The sequence below is a fragment of the Budorcas taxicolor genome, chromosome 21 (assembly GCF_023091745.1).
Source record: "Budorcas taxicolor isolate Tak-1 chromosome 21, Takin1.1, whole genome shotgun sequence".
NCBI classification, from domain to species: domain Eukaryota; kingdom Metazoa; phylum Chordata; class Mammalia; order Artiodactyla; family Bovidae; genus Budorcas; species Budorcas taxicolor.
Genome location: NC_068930.1, coordinates 27,345,902 through 27,363,561, shown reverse-complemented (window position 1 = coordinate 27,363,561; position 17,660 = coordinate 27,345,902). Strand labels below are relative to the sequence as shown.

General features: G+C 47.9%; 1 protein-coding gene across 1 annotated transcript in view; it reads right to left on the bottom strand.

Moving 5' to 3' along the window:
• The window catches only part of ADAMTSL3 (ADAMTS like 3), a 368,734-nt gene extending 351,791 nt beyond the window's left edge, over positions 1–16,943 (bottom strand). The window contains exons 1-2 of the mRNA XM_052659478.1: positions 16,830–16,943; positions 15,296–15,400 (exon numbers count right to left, since the gene is read on the bottom strand). Of these exons, the coding sequence (XP_052515438.1) occupies positions 15,296–15,364 (69 nt within the window). The 5' untranslated portion in view covers positions 15,365–15,400; positions 16,830–16,943. The remainder of the gene's footprint in view (positions 1–15,295; positions 15,401–16,829) is intronic.
• Between the last annotated feature and the right edge of the window lie 717 nt (positions 16,944–17,660).

Below are 17,660 nucleotides of genomic sequence, written 5' to 3'. Positions count from 1 at the left end.
GTAAAACTACCATTTATTTTGCTTTCAAACCTTCCAAGAATAGGTTATTCCTGTGCTATATAAACTGTTCCAGAAAAGGGAAAAATGATGGAAAATGTTCCAATCCATTTTACAAAGTTAACAAAAATTTTGATATTAAAAACCTGGGAAATATAGCACCAACCAACATTACTTATGAACACAGATGTAGTACTTTTCAACAAAATATTTGCAAACCAAATCCAGCTGAATATTAAAAAGGCAGTATGTCATGGCCAAGTACAGTTAATGCCGGGAACACAAGGAGGATTCAGTATTAGAAAACCTATTAATATGATTCATCATGGTAGAAGGTCAGAGAAGGAGAAGAATATGATCATCTAGATAGCTCTGAAGAACCTTAATAACCACTTGTGTTGGAAACTGTAGCTTTAAATGGAAACCACTGGCAATAGTTGGTTCAGTGAGGGGACACAGCACCCCAGGAAAGCAGGCTACACTAGGTGACGGCCAACCAGAATTTAAAAGCTGTGCTAGGAGCCTCATTTTTCAACCCCCTCCTTCCAGCCAAATATCAGACGAGGAGATCAGCATGCACAAAAGTAACCCTAGAATGGGGGCTGTGAACTAAGGCACTGTTTGTTTTTTTCAAACTGTAAACACAGCCCATTAATGGGCGATGAAATTCATTGGGTCTTAGCCAGCCATTTTTTCATAGAATCACTTGGAATGGAATGGATAAAAAAGACAAATACCATAGTGAACCACTCGTGGAAAGAATTAGCATTGTTTTCTGAAACTTTTGTTCCAGAAATATGAATGCATAGTTATATACATGACTTGAGTCATGATGTTACGGGCACTTTGACAGACACAGAGAACAAATGTATGGACACCAAGGAGGAAGAGGAGGTGGGATGGAGTGGGAGACTGGGACTGACAGATACACTGCTGCTGCTGCTGCTAAGTCGCTTCAGTCGTGTCCGACTCTGTGCGACCCCAGAGACGGCAGCCCACCAGGCTCCCCCGTCCCTGGGACTCTCCAGGCAAGAACACTGGAGTGGGTTGCCATTTCCTTCTCCAATGCACGAAAGTGAAAAGTGAAAGTGAAGTCGTTCAGTCGTGTCTGACTCCTAGTGACCCCATGGACTGCAGCCCACCAGGCTCCTCTGTCCATGGGATTTTCCAGGCAAGAGGACTGGAGTGGGGTGCCATTGCCTTCTCCAACACAGATACACTACCATGTGTCAAATAGATAACTAATGAGAACTACTGTATAGAAAACGGAACTCTACTCGGTGCTCTGTGGTGACCTAAATGGAAAGGAAATTCAAAAAAGAGGAGGTATATGTATACATATGGCTGATTCACTTTGCTGTACAGCAGAAATCAACACAACACTGTAAAGCAACTATCTTCCAATTTTTAAAAATCTTTCAGAAATAAAAAGTTTTTTAAAATAAAATGTACTTCCTCCTGTGGGCTACAATTAAAAAGCTGAAGCAACCCTGAATTAGGGGATTAAGAGGAATCAATTTTTAAATTTCTACTTGCTACAGACTAAAGTCTAGGGCTAGAGTTAAAATTATGAGTGAGACAGAGAAGGCTGAGCACTGAAGAATTGATGCTTTTGAAATGTGGTGCTGAAGAAGACTCTTGAGAGTCCCTTGGACTGCAAGGAGATCAAACTAGTCAACCTTAAAGGAAATCAGTCCTGAGTATTCATTGGAAGGATTGAAGCTGAAGCTCCAATACTTTGGCCACCTGATGCAAAGAGCTGACTCACTGGAGAAGACCCTGATGCTAGGGAAGACTGAAGGCAGGAGAAGGGGGCAACGGAGCATGGAATGGTTAGATAGCATCACCGACTCAATGGACACGAATTTGAGCAAACTCCAGGAGACAGTGGAGGACAGAGGAGCCTGGCGTGCTGTGGTCCACGGGGCTCAAGAAGCCAGACACAACTTAGCCACTGAGCAACAGTGACAAGACAGGAAGGAAGGTGTCATAACCTCCCACTCTAATAGGCACACCCACCTCATGACAGAAAGCCACTAGCTTCATGTCATGAGGTGAGCCCTGGCCACAGCTCCCCATTACTGAAACTCTTCCCAATTCAGGAATATTAGTTTGTGACGGTGGTGTCAGTGTAGCTACTGAAGCTTGCTCTCTGGTACTATATTACCTCAAGGCAAAACCTGGCTTTGCCAGATTAGAATAGATTATTCAAAAATATTCACTCCCACCCCTCATTCCACACATACAGACAATCTCTAAGGGAGGAGCATACTTGCCCACTCCAATAATTTTGTTGGGATTTTTGGGGGGGGAGGCTTATAATTTAGGTAGCTTTATTTTTTATCTTTCTAAATTAATTTTTATTGGAGTATAGTTGTTTTACAATGTTGTTCCTGCTGCACAGCAAAGTGAATCAGCTATACATATGCACATATCCCCTCTTTTTTGGATTTCTTTTCTGTTTAGGTCACCACAGAGCATTAAATAGAGTTTCCAGTGGTATACAGTAGGTTCTCATTAGTTATCTATGGTGCCTTTCGGAAGTGAGAATGAGTTTGTTTAGGGGCTTCCCTGGTGGCTCAGACAGTAAAGCGTCTGCCGGCAATGCAGGAGACCCAGGTTTGATTCCTGGGTCAGGAAGATCCCCTGGAGAAGGAAACGGCAACCCACTCCAGTATTCTTGCCTGGAGAATCCCATGGACAGAGGAGCCTGGTGGGCTACAGTCCATGGGGTTGCAAAGAGTCGGACACGACTGAGCGACCTCACCTCACCTCACCTTATACATAGTAGTGTATATATGTCAATCCCAACCTCCCCATTCATCCCTCCCACAGCTCCCCTTCTGGTGCCCATACAGTCTCGATGCTCTCTCTGTGTGTTCCCCATCTGTGTGTTCTCTATGTCTGTGTCTCTATTTATGCTTTGCAAATAAGTTAATCTGTACCATTTTTCTAGATTTCACATATAAGCAGTATTACACAATATTTGTTTTTCTCGTTCTGACTTACTTCACTCTGTATGAAACTCTCTAGGTCCATCCACATCTCTCAAAATGGCATTACGTCATCCTTCTTGTGGCTGAGTAATATCCCATTGTATTCCATTGTGTATATATGCACCAATCTTCTTTATCTAGCCCACTCCAATAATTTTGGGCTTGGCCATATAACCTGCTCTGTCCTTCCCTCCGACGGTCTTCTACATGAGTTGCTTTGGCCAGTGGGATTTTACAGAAATGACATAAGCAGAATGCATAAGGAAAATGCTTGTAGTCTTGGACTTGCTTTCATGTGTCTCTTTCATCACCAAGAGAAGAACATGCTCTTCTTAGCCTGCTAGTCTGCTGAGAAAGATGACAGACTATGTGGGACAGAGGCTCATTAAAAGAGAATCCCTGTTGGAGCAGAACCCTCACAAGATTCATGCATACAAAGTTTTAAAAATAGAAACAAATACAAGAAAAATGCAATCAATGAAAATGTCTCACTAGATAAATTACTCCAAATAAATTATAAAGAATCTGATCTTGCTTTTAAAAAGTTCAAGAAGTAATACAAGAGTTTAAAAAAAAAAACATTTTTTTCTATCACAACATTGTAAAGCAATTATACTCCAATTTTAAAAAATAAATACAAGTAAACATTTTAAGATGACAGAAGAAGTGAGTTTAGCCAAAAAAATGGCAAAAATAAAAACATTACAGATTTGAACAGCACACTAAAATAAAAAAACCTTTCTGGAAACACATGTACATGCTTATGAAGGTTAAAAATTATCTACATTATGTCCAGATGAAAATATGGACTTCAGGATAAGGAAGAAATCATGTACATATCATGGCAGAAAAGTGAGACACAAACAAGGGTTAAAAATCAAATTGGCCCCAAGTTCTCTTCCCTAATACTCTAATCAGTGCCAAAAACTGCAGCACCAAGATTTACAAAGACCTGAAGAAAAAGAGTGAGAAAAGTTTTATTTGACTGTGTTGTTGAATTTTTTCTGTTCTTATTGAGAAATATTAACTGCACGTTTGTTAGGTGTCCTTTGATTTTTAATCATGTGTGTTTTCTAGTTCATCTCCGAGAGTACTCATTCTGTACCCAAAGCCTGTCCCCAGTTGCTTACTGCACTGCATTCACTTATTTCTGTCCTAGGATCGACTGTTTGCTGAAGAACAGCAGAAGGACTGAGGTGTGAGACAGGGAATGAACCAGACTAGTCAACAGCTTCCATACCGCATTGTTGCCTGACTCCTTCTCTTATCAAAGATGCTCTTTCCTTCTCTCTAGAGTCACATCTTCCTTTTATTTTCAAAATTCAACAGTTGTGAGATTCTCAAGAAACCCCCTGGGACTTCCCTGGTGGTCCAGTGGTTAAGAATTGGCCTTGCAATGCAGGGGACACAGGTTTGATCCCTGGTCAGGGAACCAAGACCCCACATGACTTGAGGCAATGAGCAGCAAGGAAGAACCTGTGTGCCACAGCTGTCTCAATGCAGCGAAATAAATAAATAAATACTTTAAAAAGAGAAAGAGACTTCTAGAGTAGGTAACTTGAAAATTTTAAATGTCAGTTCATCAAAAATACATAAATAAAATGAAAACATTAATGATACAACACAGAAATAATTTGCAATATATTAGGTACAAAAGACTAATATTCTTTATCTATAAAAGGCACACACAGGTTAATGAGAAATTCTTAATTGAAAAATGGGCAAAAATATGAAAATAAAATCTTTTATTCCATTTCTAATGCCTCAAAGAGACCATACACAAAAGCAGTAATACAAATGGCCCTAAAGTATTTTTAAGAATCTCTCACTACTAAGATTTCCTTAAATCTTATACTGCCAACTACTGCGAAGTAAGATGACATTTTTATAGATCCTTTCTGAAAGGCAATTTTAAAAAAATTATTTATTCATTTGGCTGTGCTGAGTCTTAGTTGTGACTGACACAAGCTATCTGCAGTCTTCATTGTGACATGTGGTATATTTAGTTGTGGCATTTGGGATCTATTTCCCTGACCAGGGATCAAACATGGGCCCCTGTCTTGGGAGCTTACAGTCTTAGCCACTGAACCACCAGGGAAGACCCAAGAAAAGCAATTTGATAGCATAAATCAAAGGTCTTACAACTGCACCTGGTTTTTGACCCCAAGATTTTGCTTCAACAAATACATTTTCCTAGAAATGTATTCAAAGAAAATAATCACAAATATGAGCAAAGAGGATCTGCAAACATATTTTCATAGCAGCATTATTTGCAACTTCAAAAAAACTAGTGAACTTAAATGTTCAGCAGTAAAGAATCAGTTAATAAAATATAGCACACCAAATGATGCAATATTATGAAGACATTAAATATTATAATGTGATAATAAATATAAAAATATCTAATAGATAGAAATATGCCTTATATTGTTAAATCTTTACAAAGTTATCCAAATACAGTGTAATCACTTTTTAAAAGATACATATATATGCTACTACTAAGAATATTGGAAATATATACAACAAAACCCCAACAGCTGTCAGAATGAAAGGTGATTCTATTCATCTTTGTCCTTTCCTGTATTTTCCACATTTTTTATGAGTATGTTTTGTGCTTTTAAATCAGAAGAAAAAAATGGAAATTTCAGAAGAGAGAGTGAAGGGAATTCAGAGTCCTTTAATACTAACAATGAGTTTTTATTAATAAAATACTTATTCTTCCTTTTTAAAAAATTTTTTTCAACATAACATGTTATTATATTTATAAATGAAAGCTTAGGGAACAAATGCATTTCTGAGTATTTGACCACAATAATTTATAGCATACATTGGCTGGAGCTGTTCAGTGCTGACAAATTCCAGAAAGTAATTGCATAAAATACTTGGAGAGGAAATTGCTTTATGCTTCCATGCTATTTATGGAAATTAGCATCTTTGTAAAAATAAACTGAGAGCAATCACAATCATAGACCTTGAAATGTGGTTTCCATAAGATGTTAGCTTTGCTGCTTTAAGACCCATTAGCAATGTGGAGGGGAAACACTGCCTGGTTGTTTTTTCTTTTTTTCCTGTTATGAAACTGTTGCATATAATTGGTTTTTTCCTCTTGGATCCTTAATCCCTCCCTTTCTCCTGACGGCTGCCCTTTGGAATGCATATGCACTGAAGTATTCACTTTGCTCCTTAAAACCTTTCCAATGACCCTGTTCCCTTCTCAAAGAGTATTACCTATTTTCTTTATTCAGTGCCTCACCTTTTGCAATTTACAGCTTGCCCCAGAATGACTCCTTCAAACAGAACTGACAATTTCCCAAGATTGGGGCGAAATTTTCACCCCTCTGTGTTCCTAAAGCAAGCTCAAAACCTAAAAGAATCTTCCATACTTCCTTTGTTCTCTATCAATCCCACATAATCACTAGTCAAGATCTATCCCTTCAGGCTCTGAAATGGTGCCCAGAATCACACCCTCTGGTCAATGACTAACTCCCTGACCCCTCTCCCCACTTAACTCCCATCTCCCACCCCACGTACTCTTGTGAACAGTTAAAGTTCTCATCATCACCAACCTGCACTGGTACCAACAATGTACCAAGCATCTCTGACTTGAATGTGCTTCTAGTGGTCCAATGGAATCATTCTAAAATTTTTAAAATATTTATTTAGTTAGTTCTTTGGCTGTGCCAGGTCTTATTTGCAGCACTCGGGATCTGGGATATTTAGTTGCGGCATGCGAACTCTACGTCGTGGTATGGGAGATCCAGTTCCCCAACCAGGGATCGAATCTGGACCCCCTGCATTGGGAGTGTGGAGTCTCAGCCACTGGAGCATCAGGCAAGTCTCTCCAAAGGAGTCTTAATAGCGTCTTTCCCATCACCTCCTGATCAACACCCAAGGCTTCTGTACTGCCCATTGAGCCAAGCCCTCTTTATCATTTATTTATTTAGCGTGCTCTGCAGGGTCCTCTCTAGTGCAGCCGCAGACTAACTTTGTTAATCCGTACTTCATACTCCATGCTGTCAAATATCTTACTCTTCAAATTTAGTGTCAGTAGAAACCAAGAGGACAAAACCAAATGAAGAACCATTTCTGAGATGGAAAAAGGGAAGTTGAGGGGTACGGGGCAGGGGCAACAGAGAAGAGGGTCTCCAGAGAGATCCCAGGAGTCTGGGTCAAATGAGCAGAACGTGGAGAATCCGGGCACTGAGACAGAGCTGGGTGGGTGGGGAGGACTTCTGTTTAGGAAGTGCTGAGGCCTCCAAGGGATATCCTGGTGGAAGCATGCAGCAGTTCATGGATGTATTAATCTGCAGCTCATGGAAGAGGCAGGCGGAAATCTCTCAGAGATACTGGGCCTCTTCCGTTTTAGTGAGGTCACCAAGAAGAAAGGAAGAAAGAGAGAGCGAGAAGAAGGGAGGGAGGGCGGGAGGAAGAAAGGGAGAGAGAAAAAAAAAAACGAGAGAGGGAGGGAGGGGTGGAGGAAAGGAGGAAGGAAGGAAAAGAGAGAACAAGAGAGAGAGGAAGAAAGAGAAAGAAAGGAAGGGAGAAGGAAGGGAGAAAGAGAGAAAAGGAGGAAGGGAGAGGAGGGGGAAGGAAGTTATTAAAACTGTGTTTTATTTCCAATGTTTACATTTAACAGTTGATGTAAAAATACACACTTTTTTATCTTTTCAATGTAGATGTAATCCTATTTGAAGAGAATATTAAAAGCCTATCTTTGAAAGCCTGAATCACTATGAGACCTGGCTGCTCAGATGATAACCCCAGGCAGGAGCCTCTGGAGAGAAAAACCAGCAGTGATTGAGGCTGCCCGGGGAGAGCATGTGGACAGACAGAGAACAGGGCGAACAGCAGAACTCTGGAACTAAGTAGCTTTTAGAAACAGTCAGAAACAAGATGATGGTTCAGATGGTAAAGAATCCTCCTGCCAGTGCAGGAGACGCTGGTTCAGTCCTCGGGTCAGGAATATCGCCTGGAGGAGGAAATAGCAACCCACTCCAGTATTCTTGCCTGGGAAATCCCATGGACAAAGGAGCCTGGTGGGCTATAGTCCATACGGTTGCAAAGAATCAGAAACCCATGCATTCAAATAAGTGATCAAAAATGTTCACTTGTTGTTGCTGTTGTTTAGTTGCCAAGTCGTGTCTGACTCTTTGCGACCCTGTGGGCTGTAGCTCGCAAGGCTCCTCTGTCCATGGAATTCTCCAGGCAAGAATACTGGAGTGGGTTGCCATGCCCTCCTCCAGGGGATCTTCCCGACCACCCAGGGATCGAACCTGTGTCTCCTGCACTGGCAGGCAGATTCTTTACCACTGCAGCACCGGGGAAGCCCCAGCCCTAGGACTAGAACCAATTAAAATTGATTCTATCAATTAAAATTGGTATCTATCAAAATAGTCACAGGGACCTTTCTCAATGCCAAAACACTGGAATTTAGGAGGCAGAGCAGATGACAAAGAGGATCTAAGTATCCACATTCTAAAGGGAACTACCAGGCTTTCCCTGGGGGTCCATTGGTTAAGATTTGCCTCCCACTGCAGGGGGTGCAGGGTCAGTCCCTCATCAGGAAGCTAAGGGCCCACATGCCTTGTGGCCAAAAAACCAAAAGAGAAGCAATATTATAAAAAATTCAATAAAGACTTTTTAAAAAATGGTCCACATCAAAAAAAAACTTTAAAAAAAGTATAAGAAAAAATAAAGAGAACTACCAACATAAGGTGGATCTCACCCTTAGAGTTCCTTAAGAAGGATCACCAGCCAACACCCCACTCCTTCCCCTCTAAGACAGAGAACTGAGATGCACTGAAGGAAAAAAAAGAATCACTCATAGAATCGGGGATCCCTGCAAGGAGGGACTGTCAATCCACTCTCCAGGTGGGCATCAGCTTAGACTGGATCCACTGATCTGTCCTGGCAGAGAAAGACTGGAGAACTGAAGGGAGCTGTCCAGAGAGGGAGGAGGCAGCGCTGGAGCAGCCTCGACCCCCACCATCTGCACAGCATGGATGTGAACACTGTAGCCCTCCAGGCACTTCTGTCATGGAATTCTCCAGACAAGAATACTGGAATGGGTTCCCATTTCATTCTTGAGAGGATCCTCCCAATCCAGTGATCAACTCTGAATCTCCTGTGTCTCCTGCATTGGCAGGCAGATACTTTACCACTGAACCACCAGGGAAGCCCATGGATCAAGTGGTCAACACCAAAGGATCTGGATTCAAACCATTCTGTCAGCATCCACTCAACTGGGCTGCCTGGAAGAGGATCCCAGCAGTATGAGACAAGCCGGAGCTGGGCCTCCTGCTTCAGAAAAGGCAGGCGCTGCAGAACCCTTTGAAGAACTCACACGTGCCACCCAGGGGGTGCAGAGAGTCAATGAGAGCCGGACAGATGATGACAAGGACCACACAGTGGCATCCAGTTAAGTTAAGAGCTGTTTGCCCTTCTCCCCATCCCCTCTCCTTGCTTCCAGCTTCAGGAGAGCTGGATCCAAAATAACTAAAAGGAAGAAAGATCTCCAAACCAGTCCTCACCACTGGTTGAGGTGAGAGGAGAATGGATCTCAGTACAACCCCACTTCAGTTACCTGGAGCCCTGTGTTAAGGCTAGACTAGACAGAAGGGAGATGAGATTTAAATCAAGTGGGGAATTGAAATTTTAAATCAGACTGGATGTTTAATAAATGCAGGGTTCTCTGGTGATCCAGTGGTTGAGAATCCACCTGCCAATGCGGGGGACACAGGTTCAATCCCCAGTCCAGGAAGATCCCACATGCTGTAGAGCAACTAAATCCGTGTGCCACAACTACTGAGCCTATTCTCTAGAGCCTGGGAGCAGCAACAACTGAAGCCCGTGGACCCGAAAGCCTGCACTCCACAAGAGAAGCCACTGCAATGAGAAGCCCGCACACCACAACTAGACAGTAGCCCCCACTCACCACAACTAGAGAAAGCCTGTGTACAACAATGGAGACCCAGCACAGCCAAAAATCTAAAAATAAATAAATAAAAATAAAAAAATAAATGCAAGTGAATTTGCCCAAGAGTGCACGGGGGCATGGAAACAGATTGGATTTGGCCAAGCATAGCTGGAGCCCATGACTGGCTTTGTGTTTATATCTGCCTGAGCTGAGACTTCTCAATGAAGAAGGCTGGAAGAGGGTTGGAACAGCAGCAGCTGTCTTCTCAGGGAAGATCTGGGTCCCTGAGGAGAAGGCCCAGAGCAACAGGAAGCATCCAGGGCCAGGGCATGACAGGAAGAGGGGAGGCCTCTCCAGCTGCCTGACTGAAGGGAACAGCGAGCTCCTCCAGAAATGGTCAAGAGCGAGTTAGGAAAACACGAGGCTGCAGACCTCATGGCTTGCTCTGCAATCTATCATGATTATTGTGGTCAGTGATTATAAAGGCTTCAGTTTTAGCTGATTCAATAAAGATAATCTAGTTTTTATTAAGTGAATTGGCACATCCCTTCCTCCTTGCATCTCAGCCTCACAGGGCTGTTAACTCTCCATCAGCCAACTGCAGCAAAGCCCACATGCAGCAAAGAAGACCCAATGCAGCCAAAAAAGAAAAACCCAGAATGATTCATTCAGTTCTGTTCAGTCGCTCAGTCATGTCTGACTCTTCGCTTCCCCATAAGCTGCAGCACGCCAGGCTTCCCTGTCCTTCACTATCTCCTGGAATTTGCTCAGATTCATGTCTTTTGAGTCTGTGATGCCATCCAACATCTCGTCCTCTGTCGTACCCTTCTCTTCCTGCCCTCAGTCTTTCCTAGCATCGGGGTCTTTTCCAGTGAGTCAGCTGTTCACATCAAGTGGCCAAAGCACTGGAGCTTCAGTTTCAGCATGGTAGTAGCAGCACTTATAAGGAAAAGTGAAAGCGAAGCCGCTCAGTTGTGTCTGCCGACTCTTCGCCACCCCATGGACTGTAGCCTACCAGGCTCCTCCGTCCATGGGATCTTCCAGGCAAGAGTACTGGAGCAGGTTGCCATTTCCTTCTCCAGGGGATCTTCCCAACCTAGGGATTGAACCCAGGTCGGCCACATTGTAGGCAGATGCTTTTACCATCTGAGAGAGACTAAAGACGACCCCAAGAGGACTTCCCTGGCTGTCCAGCGAGACTCTGTGCTTCCAATGCAGGCGGCATGGGTTCAATCCCTGGTCAAGGAACTAAGATTCTACGTGCCAGGTGATGTGGCCCCCTCCCCCAATTTTTTTTTTTAAGACGACTCCAAGGGTCCCCCAAACAACCAAATCCTCAGAGGAGGGGCAGCTTTGAAACAAATCCAGGCTGACACTAAGGAGATAACCAAGTATCCAACCCTCAGGAGCAGAAACTGATCTAGCCTTCACTGTAACATTCACCCAGGCCCTGTGATGGGACCACCCACAGCTGCAGAGAACCTTCCCTGAGAAGATCAAGTCCCACCTCCCGCCTCTGCAGCATTCTCCCTTCTCAGCTGATGCCTCTTGGGTGCCCCCTACAGTTCCCCAGCAGAAATTACAGGCACTTCGCTTGTTTGAAGGACATCAAATCAGTCAATCCTAAAGGAAATCAACCCTGAATATCCACTGGAAGGACTAATGCTGAAGCTGAAGCTCCAATACTTTGGTCACCTGAGGCGAAGAGCCAACTCATTGGAAAAGACCCTGATGCTGGGAAAGATTGAGGGCAGGAGGAGAAGGGGACAACAGAGGATGAGATGGTTGGATGGCATCACTGACTCGATGGACACAAGTTTGAGCAAACTCTGGGAGACAGTGAAGGACAGGGAAGCCTAGCATGCTGCACTTCATGGGGTCACAGAGTCAGACACGACTCAGCGACAGAACAACAACATTTGTTTTAAAAGGTTAATAATCAAGGGCCTTTACTACATGTTGCTGTTAAGTCAGTCAGTCGTGTCTGATTCTTTGTGACCCAATGGACTGTAGTCCGCCAGGCTTCTCTGTCCATGGGATTCTCCAGGCAAGAATACTGGAATGGGTTGCCATCTCCTTCTCTAGGAGATCTTCCTCACCCAGGGATCAGACCCACATATCCTATATTGGTAGGTGGATTCTTTACCTTTGAGCCACCTGGGAAGTCATGCCAGACAGCTTTTTTTTTCTGTTCACAATGGATTGACTCCTCCAGAAAAGTCTGTGAGGTAGGCACCCCCTCTCTACAAATGTGGACACTGAGATGCAGAGATGTTTATATGACAGGCCTTGAAGTGGTGCAGCTGGGATTCCAACAGCCGATGCTGCAAATGATAAAGACAACTAGCCTGAAATCTCCACTTATAACCTCCTGTGCACACACTGCCCCACACAGGGAATCAACACTGCCAAGCCACACAGATATGGAAAAATCCACAAGAGGTCAGTGAGTGATTCAAGCTGGGGAGACACTGCCCTTGGCCAAAGGTCTACAGACTGCCTCAAAGCTCATTTTAATTTTATAGGGTGGAAGAAAACAAAACGAAACCCCGTGCCGTGAAGCCTCAGCCCCATTTGACCAGGAACAAATCTCTGTTTCAGATCTGATGAGATGGAAAAGAAAGTCTCCACCCACCATGCCCCAACTCTACACCTCGCTGACCACAGAAATCCTAAGGTTACCCTGAAAAGATTTACATCTGTTCTAATAAAAGCAATCTATTAAAATGTGGATGGGGTAGCATCAATAAAGTGAATAATGGGGGAGAAGCTGTACCTCACTAACCAGTTCTGTATGAGTCACAGAAATCATGGGACACTGGAGCTGAAAGGGGCTTTAGAAACACTAAGTCTGAGAGTAAAATGCGAAGCAGAGAGGTCTGATTAATCTCTCTCAGGGTGTATCTCTTTATTTATGTGCACAAGCCCATCTAAGAGATGTTAGAGCCTTATTAAGCGTCAGGGCCTTTGCCAGACCCTGAGAGTACAGAGGCCACTAAGCCATGTGATGACAAGTTACATGATCAGGGAGGGGCTTCCTTGTTCCAATTCACACTAGATACTGAATGGACCAGCATGTTCTAATTCACACAGGGTGCAGTATGGGTTCGAAGCAGCTCTCAGGACAAAATACTTAGATGTGCTCTGCACTTTATTATTTTTTAAAGGTTTTATTGATGTGGACCATTTTTAAAGTCATCATTGAATCTGTTACAAAACTGCTTCTGTTTTATGTTTTGGTCTTTCAGTCACAGGGCATGTGGGATCCTAGCTCCCCTACCAGAGATCAGACCCACACCCCCTGCATTGGAAGGCGAAGCCCCAACCACTGGACAGCCAGGAAATCTTGCTCTGCACCTTCCCTGGTGGCTCAGTCAGTAAAGAATCCACATACAATCCACACGCAGTGCAGCAGACTGCCTGAGTTCAGTGCCTGGGCTGGGACGATCCCCTGGAAAAGGGAATGACAGCCCACTCCAGTATTCTTGCCTGAGAAATCCCATGAACAGAGGAGCCTGACGGGCTACAGTCCATGGGGTCGCAAAGAGTCGGACACGAGTTAGCGCCTAAATCATCAACAAACTGCTTGGCTGAATCCAGTCTACAAATATATTTGTCTGGCTTGCAACCCTTTAAAAACTGGGAGATCACATAGGAGGTCTGGATAACCAGCTATCTTGAGCAACAATATGATCCAGCAACCCTGAGTTTGCATTCTCATTTGGCAATGATGGCTGGAATTGAGTAGAGGCTGCCCTTAAGAGATGGAGAAGGTACCATCAACTTTGCCACAGTCTCAGCTATTCCCAATTGCCTCTCAGGCAAGGCAAGCTTCCTTCCTTGGTTGGCGTCTGCCCAGAAAGTATATGATGATACAGTGCTAGAGCAGTCCCCCTCCAGACTGGTGGGAAAGACGAGAGACTAAAGACAGGCTGCATAGGGCAGGCATACTGGTGGCCTCCACTCCATCTTCCGGAGCCTGCAGGAGCTGGGCCGGGCCAGTTGCTGGCACAACCAGTAGTACAGTGGGCAGCTTTGCACTTGGCCTGTTGCTGGCATCCTCATCTGGGTGCGGGGACTGTGAGCCATGGGCCACTGCTGCCCCGCCCACCAGGTGCACCAGCCTCCTCACCGGACACTGGGCTTCTCCAATGAGCACCTCGTGCCCTTCCCCTCCAGCAATCCAAAAACCCAGATGGCCTCTACAGGACCCACCTGCTTGCCGTGCAGCCCAGCCCCACCAGCCAAGTGATCACCACTGACCCCAAGCTGCCTGTGGAGGCAGCTGCTGAGAACTGCGCCAAGAAGCTGAGACTGGCCTTCCTAAGGGATTTCATTCTGGTTTTCAATCTGTTGATTCTGGGTGTAGATCCCGATGGCAGCCCCCTGTTCACCCTTCCCAGACCCCAATCTCCTGCACGATCAGGAGTCACCCCCATCGGCGATTCCCCCAGCCACCTCAGCAGCGCGGGACCCTCACACTTCCCTGCTGAACACAGCTAGTGCTGTCATCTTTGTGGCCAGTGGAGCAGGCAAGACAGCCATTCTAAAGCACATTTGGGAGGACGAGGAGGAAAACCAGTCTCCACCACCCTGGTCCAGCTCTGCACGGGGAGACTTTGCTGGTTTCTGGAAGAGGCAGTATCCCAGCTCCTGACCTTGCCTCTCAAGAAGTATTCCACTTTGTAACCAGCACCAAGAGATGCTATAGCTGAGACTATGCACAGCCCAAGTAGGCAGAGGCCTTCCGGGGCTGGGACCTGCTGCCAGCCCACTACAGACTTTATTTTAGAAAAGCAGTGTTGTGCCAGTGGAAGCTGAAAGGGTGCAGCCACCAGTGCTGCCAGGGGTCTCAGGCTATGTGCTGTGACTCAGGTGACTCAGCTATTAGAGTATTTGTGTGTATAAAGAAAGGAAGAGAGAGGGAAAGGGAAAAAAGGGAAGAGAGGGAGAAAGAAAGAGTGAAAAGAACTACAAAACAGTATGTGTTGATGGACATACACACAGAATACTTATTTAGTGGCTGAACTAAGGCCAGAACCTGGGCTCTGCCCATTCATCACGCCCTGGCCTCCAGCAGCCATATGCCTCTCCAGGGCACATGCAGACAGCCATTCCAGACTGAAACAGACAGGATCCATTGCAGCCCCAAGTCACCCCTTGTATATAGTATCCACTGTGGTATTAGGACTCAGAGAGGACCCAAGGGATTGGATTATTCTTACAGCTAAGGCAACGAGAAATACCATTTGCTGGAGGTAAGAAACAAAATTAGATTCTCTTTGGTACACGATTAACATCAGCCACACTACAACTTAGGTGATATAGAATAATACTCCTAAGTAAACTGAGGGATGCCCACCATTCCTCTTCCCCATCTTATTACCTGCAGGAGGGCAGAGTGCATGAAGACCAGCCGCATCAGCAGCCACCAGGGGCTCTTCTGGGAAGCCATGGGGTCGGGTCTCCCCAGGGGTGTCTCACTTGTAGCCTAGAGAGGAGAAAAGATTTGGTTTCCATTCAGCTCCAGACCCAGCAGTGGCAACACTCATGACTTACCAATCAACAGAGGGAGTAACCCTGAGCCCCACATACTGTCTTGGAAAGCTTTGTGTTGGCCCTGGATGGAGCTACCTACTGTAGAGTACAGGCTGTCTGGGACTCTCTTTAGGAGGAGTCCATATCAAAGTCAGGAGGGCAGCTAGACCCGACTGCACGGTGCAGCCCATACCTCCAGCCCTCCAAAAGCCAAGCCATCTCTGCACCAACCACTTCCCAGCCCATTTGTCAGCAGCAGGGTGTGGCTGTTGGCATTCGACTCAGGGAAGCCAGCGTGGAGCCAAGGGTTAGGGCACCTGCCAGCTTCTGCTACTTCAGGAACAAATAAGCATAAGCCCTACTAAGCCAACCCAGAGAGGGAAAGGAGCCTGCCTAAGATCACACCGCAAGACAGTGACCATTCTAGGACTGGCATGCGGGTCTTCTGCTAGTTCCCCACCAGAAGACACCATTCATCGTCCTCGGAGCCCCCGCCCTGCAGCCAGCGAGCTGAGTGAGGAGGGGTTCAGAGGGTACAGCCTTGGAGAAGCCCACGAGCACAATAGGTGAGGGCAAGCCAGCGGGAGGCTGGAGGGCAGCGGGGGCTTTCCTCAGAGTCCTCCTCACGGTTTGCAGGGAAATCAGGATGGGTCCAGCCTGGAAAAGCCAAAAAGCCGAGGTCACCCTCGCCTCTCGCTTCGCCTCGCGGGCGTCTTGGCGAGCTGGTGTCCGGGGGCGGGTCGGTGGCTTCTCTCCATCTGGAGAAAGCATTAAGGGCCTGGCCTAATGCGATCCGCAAATGTGCTGCTGTTTCCGACCTGAGGCGGCGACTCTGGGCCGAAGGGAGGCGGCCAGTGCGGGGCCCTGGGACTGTGCGCCCCCCGCCCCCCGCTCGCTCGCACCAGCGGTCCCCAGCGCGCACTCCTCCTCCGAGTATCCGCCGCCCGGCGGTCCCCGCGCCCCCGCTGCGTCCGGGTCCCGCACGGCCACTGGCCGCGGCGGGCGCGTCGCGCAGCCCTTGGCGCTCTAGGCGCTCGCAACCCGCTTGCCAAGCGGCCGGAGCTTCCGACGCCCGAGCCCACTAGCTGCTGTCAGCCTGTTTTCTACCTAGAAAGCCCCCAATCCGCAGATTCCCCAAGTCGGTGGAGTTCCCTCACGCTCAAGCGTCCCCGAATGTCTCTCCCCTAAACCACTGGGACCCACGGAGCCTGCCCGGCCAGAGGTCTCCGAGCCTCGCCCAGCGCCCGGGTCCTGAAGTTCCCGGGAACCGAGTCGTGCCCTGCCGCTCGGAGCCCCTCAACCCCACTGCGCCGTCTTGCTCTCCCTCACACCCGCGGTGGAAGAGCCTTCCCGCCCCCGGGCGCCAAGCTCCGAGCACCCACCTGGCGCCGCAGAAGCGTCCGGGACTTGCAGCCGGGCGGCGCGGGCTCGGCGCGCGCTGGGGAAAGGCGGACGGGAGCGGCCCGGTCCACACCTCGTGCGGGATCGGGACCCGTACCTTCCCCGACGCCGGCCTCCAGCCCGCGGCGCCGCAGTCGTCGCCGCCGCCGCCGAGAAGTTCAATGGGGCTGGGACGGGGGCCGCCCCGCCTCTCCCGCCCCCTCCGCGCGTGCGGAGCGCGGCGCTGGCCCCGGCCCAGAAGCGGAGGGCGCGCGCCGCCACCTGCACCGCCCGGCAAGTGCACGGCGCGCCCGGGCGCCCGCCCGCCCTCGCGTCGACCCCGCGCCCTCCGCCCTGGCCGGGGACGCCGCGGGCTCGAGGGGAGCGCGCGAGAGGCGGGAGCCGGGCGGCTCGGAGTGCGCGGGGCTGCGGCGACGGCGAGACTCGGCTGGAACGCTCCTCCGCCCGCTTCCTGGAAGCCACTCCTCGCCCTGGGCCGGCCGCCAGGCGTGGTGCCAAGAGCCGGGACTGCCGCCGCCGCCGCCGCCGCCGCCGGCAGGCGCGCAGGGAAAGGCGGCCGCTGAGCCGCGAGCCAGCCGGGACGCCCCGCCTCAGCCGGAGCCGGGAGCGGGGATGCCATCGCCAACCCCCACCCCAACCTCCCCGAACCTCCGCCCGCCCCGCCCGGGCCCGGGCGCCGACTCTGCTAAGTCAGGCCCAGCGGCCACACGGAGGTTTGCCCGGAACCGCTGGCTCGTGCCTGCGAGCCTCCGGCGCTCCCGGCCAGGCATGACCAAAGTCGGAGACCAGTGGCCCCTCCCGGCCTGCCCGCC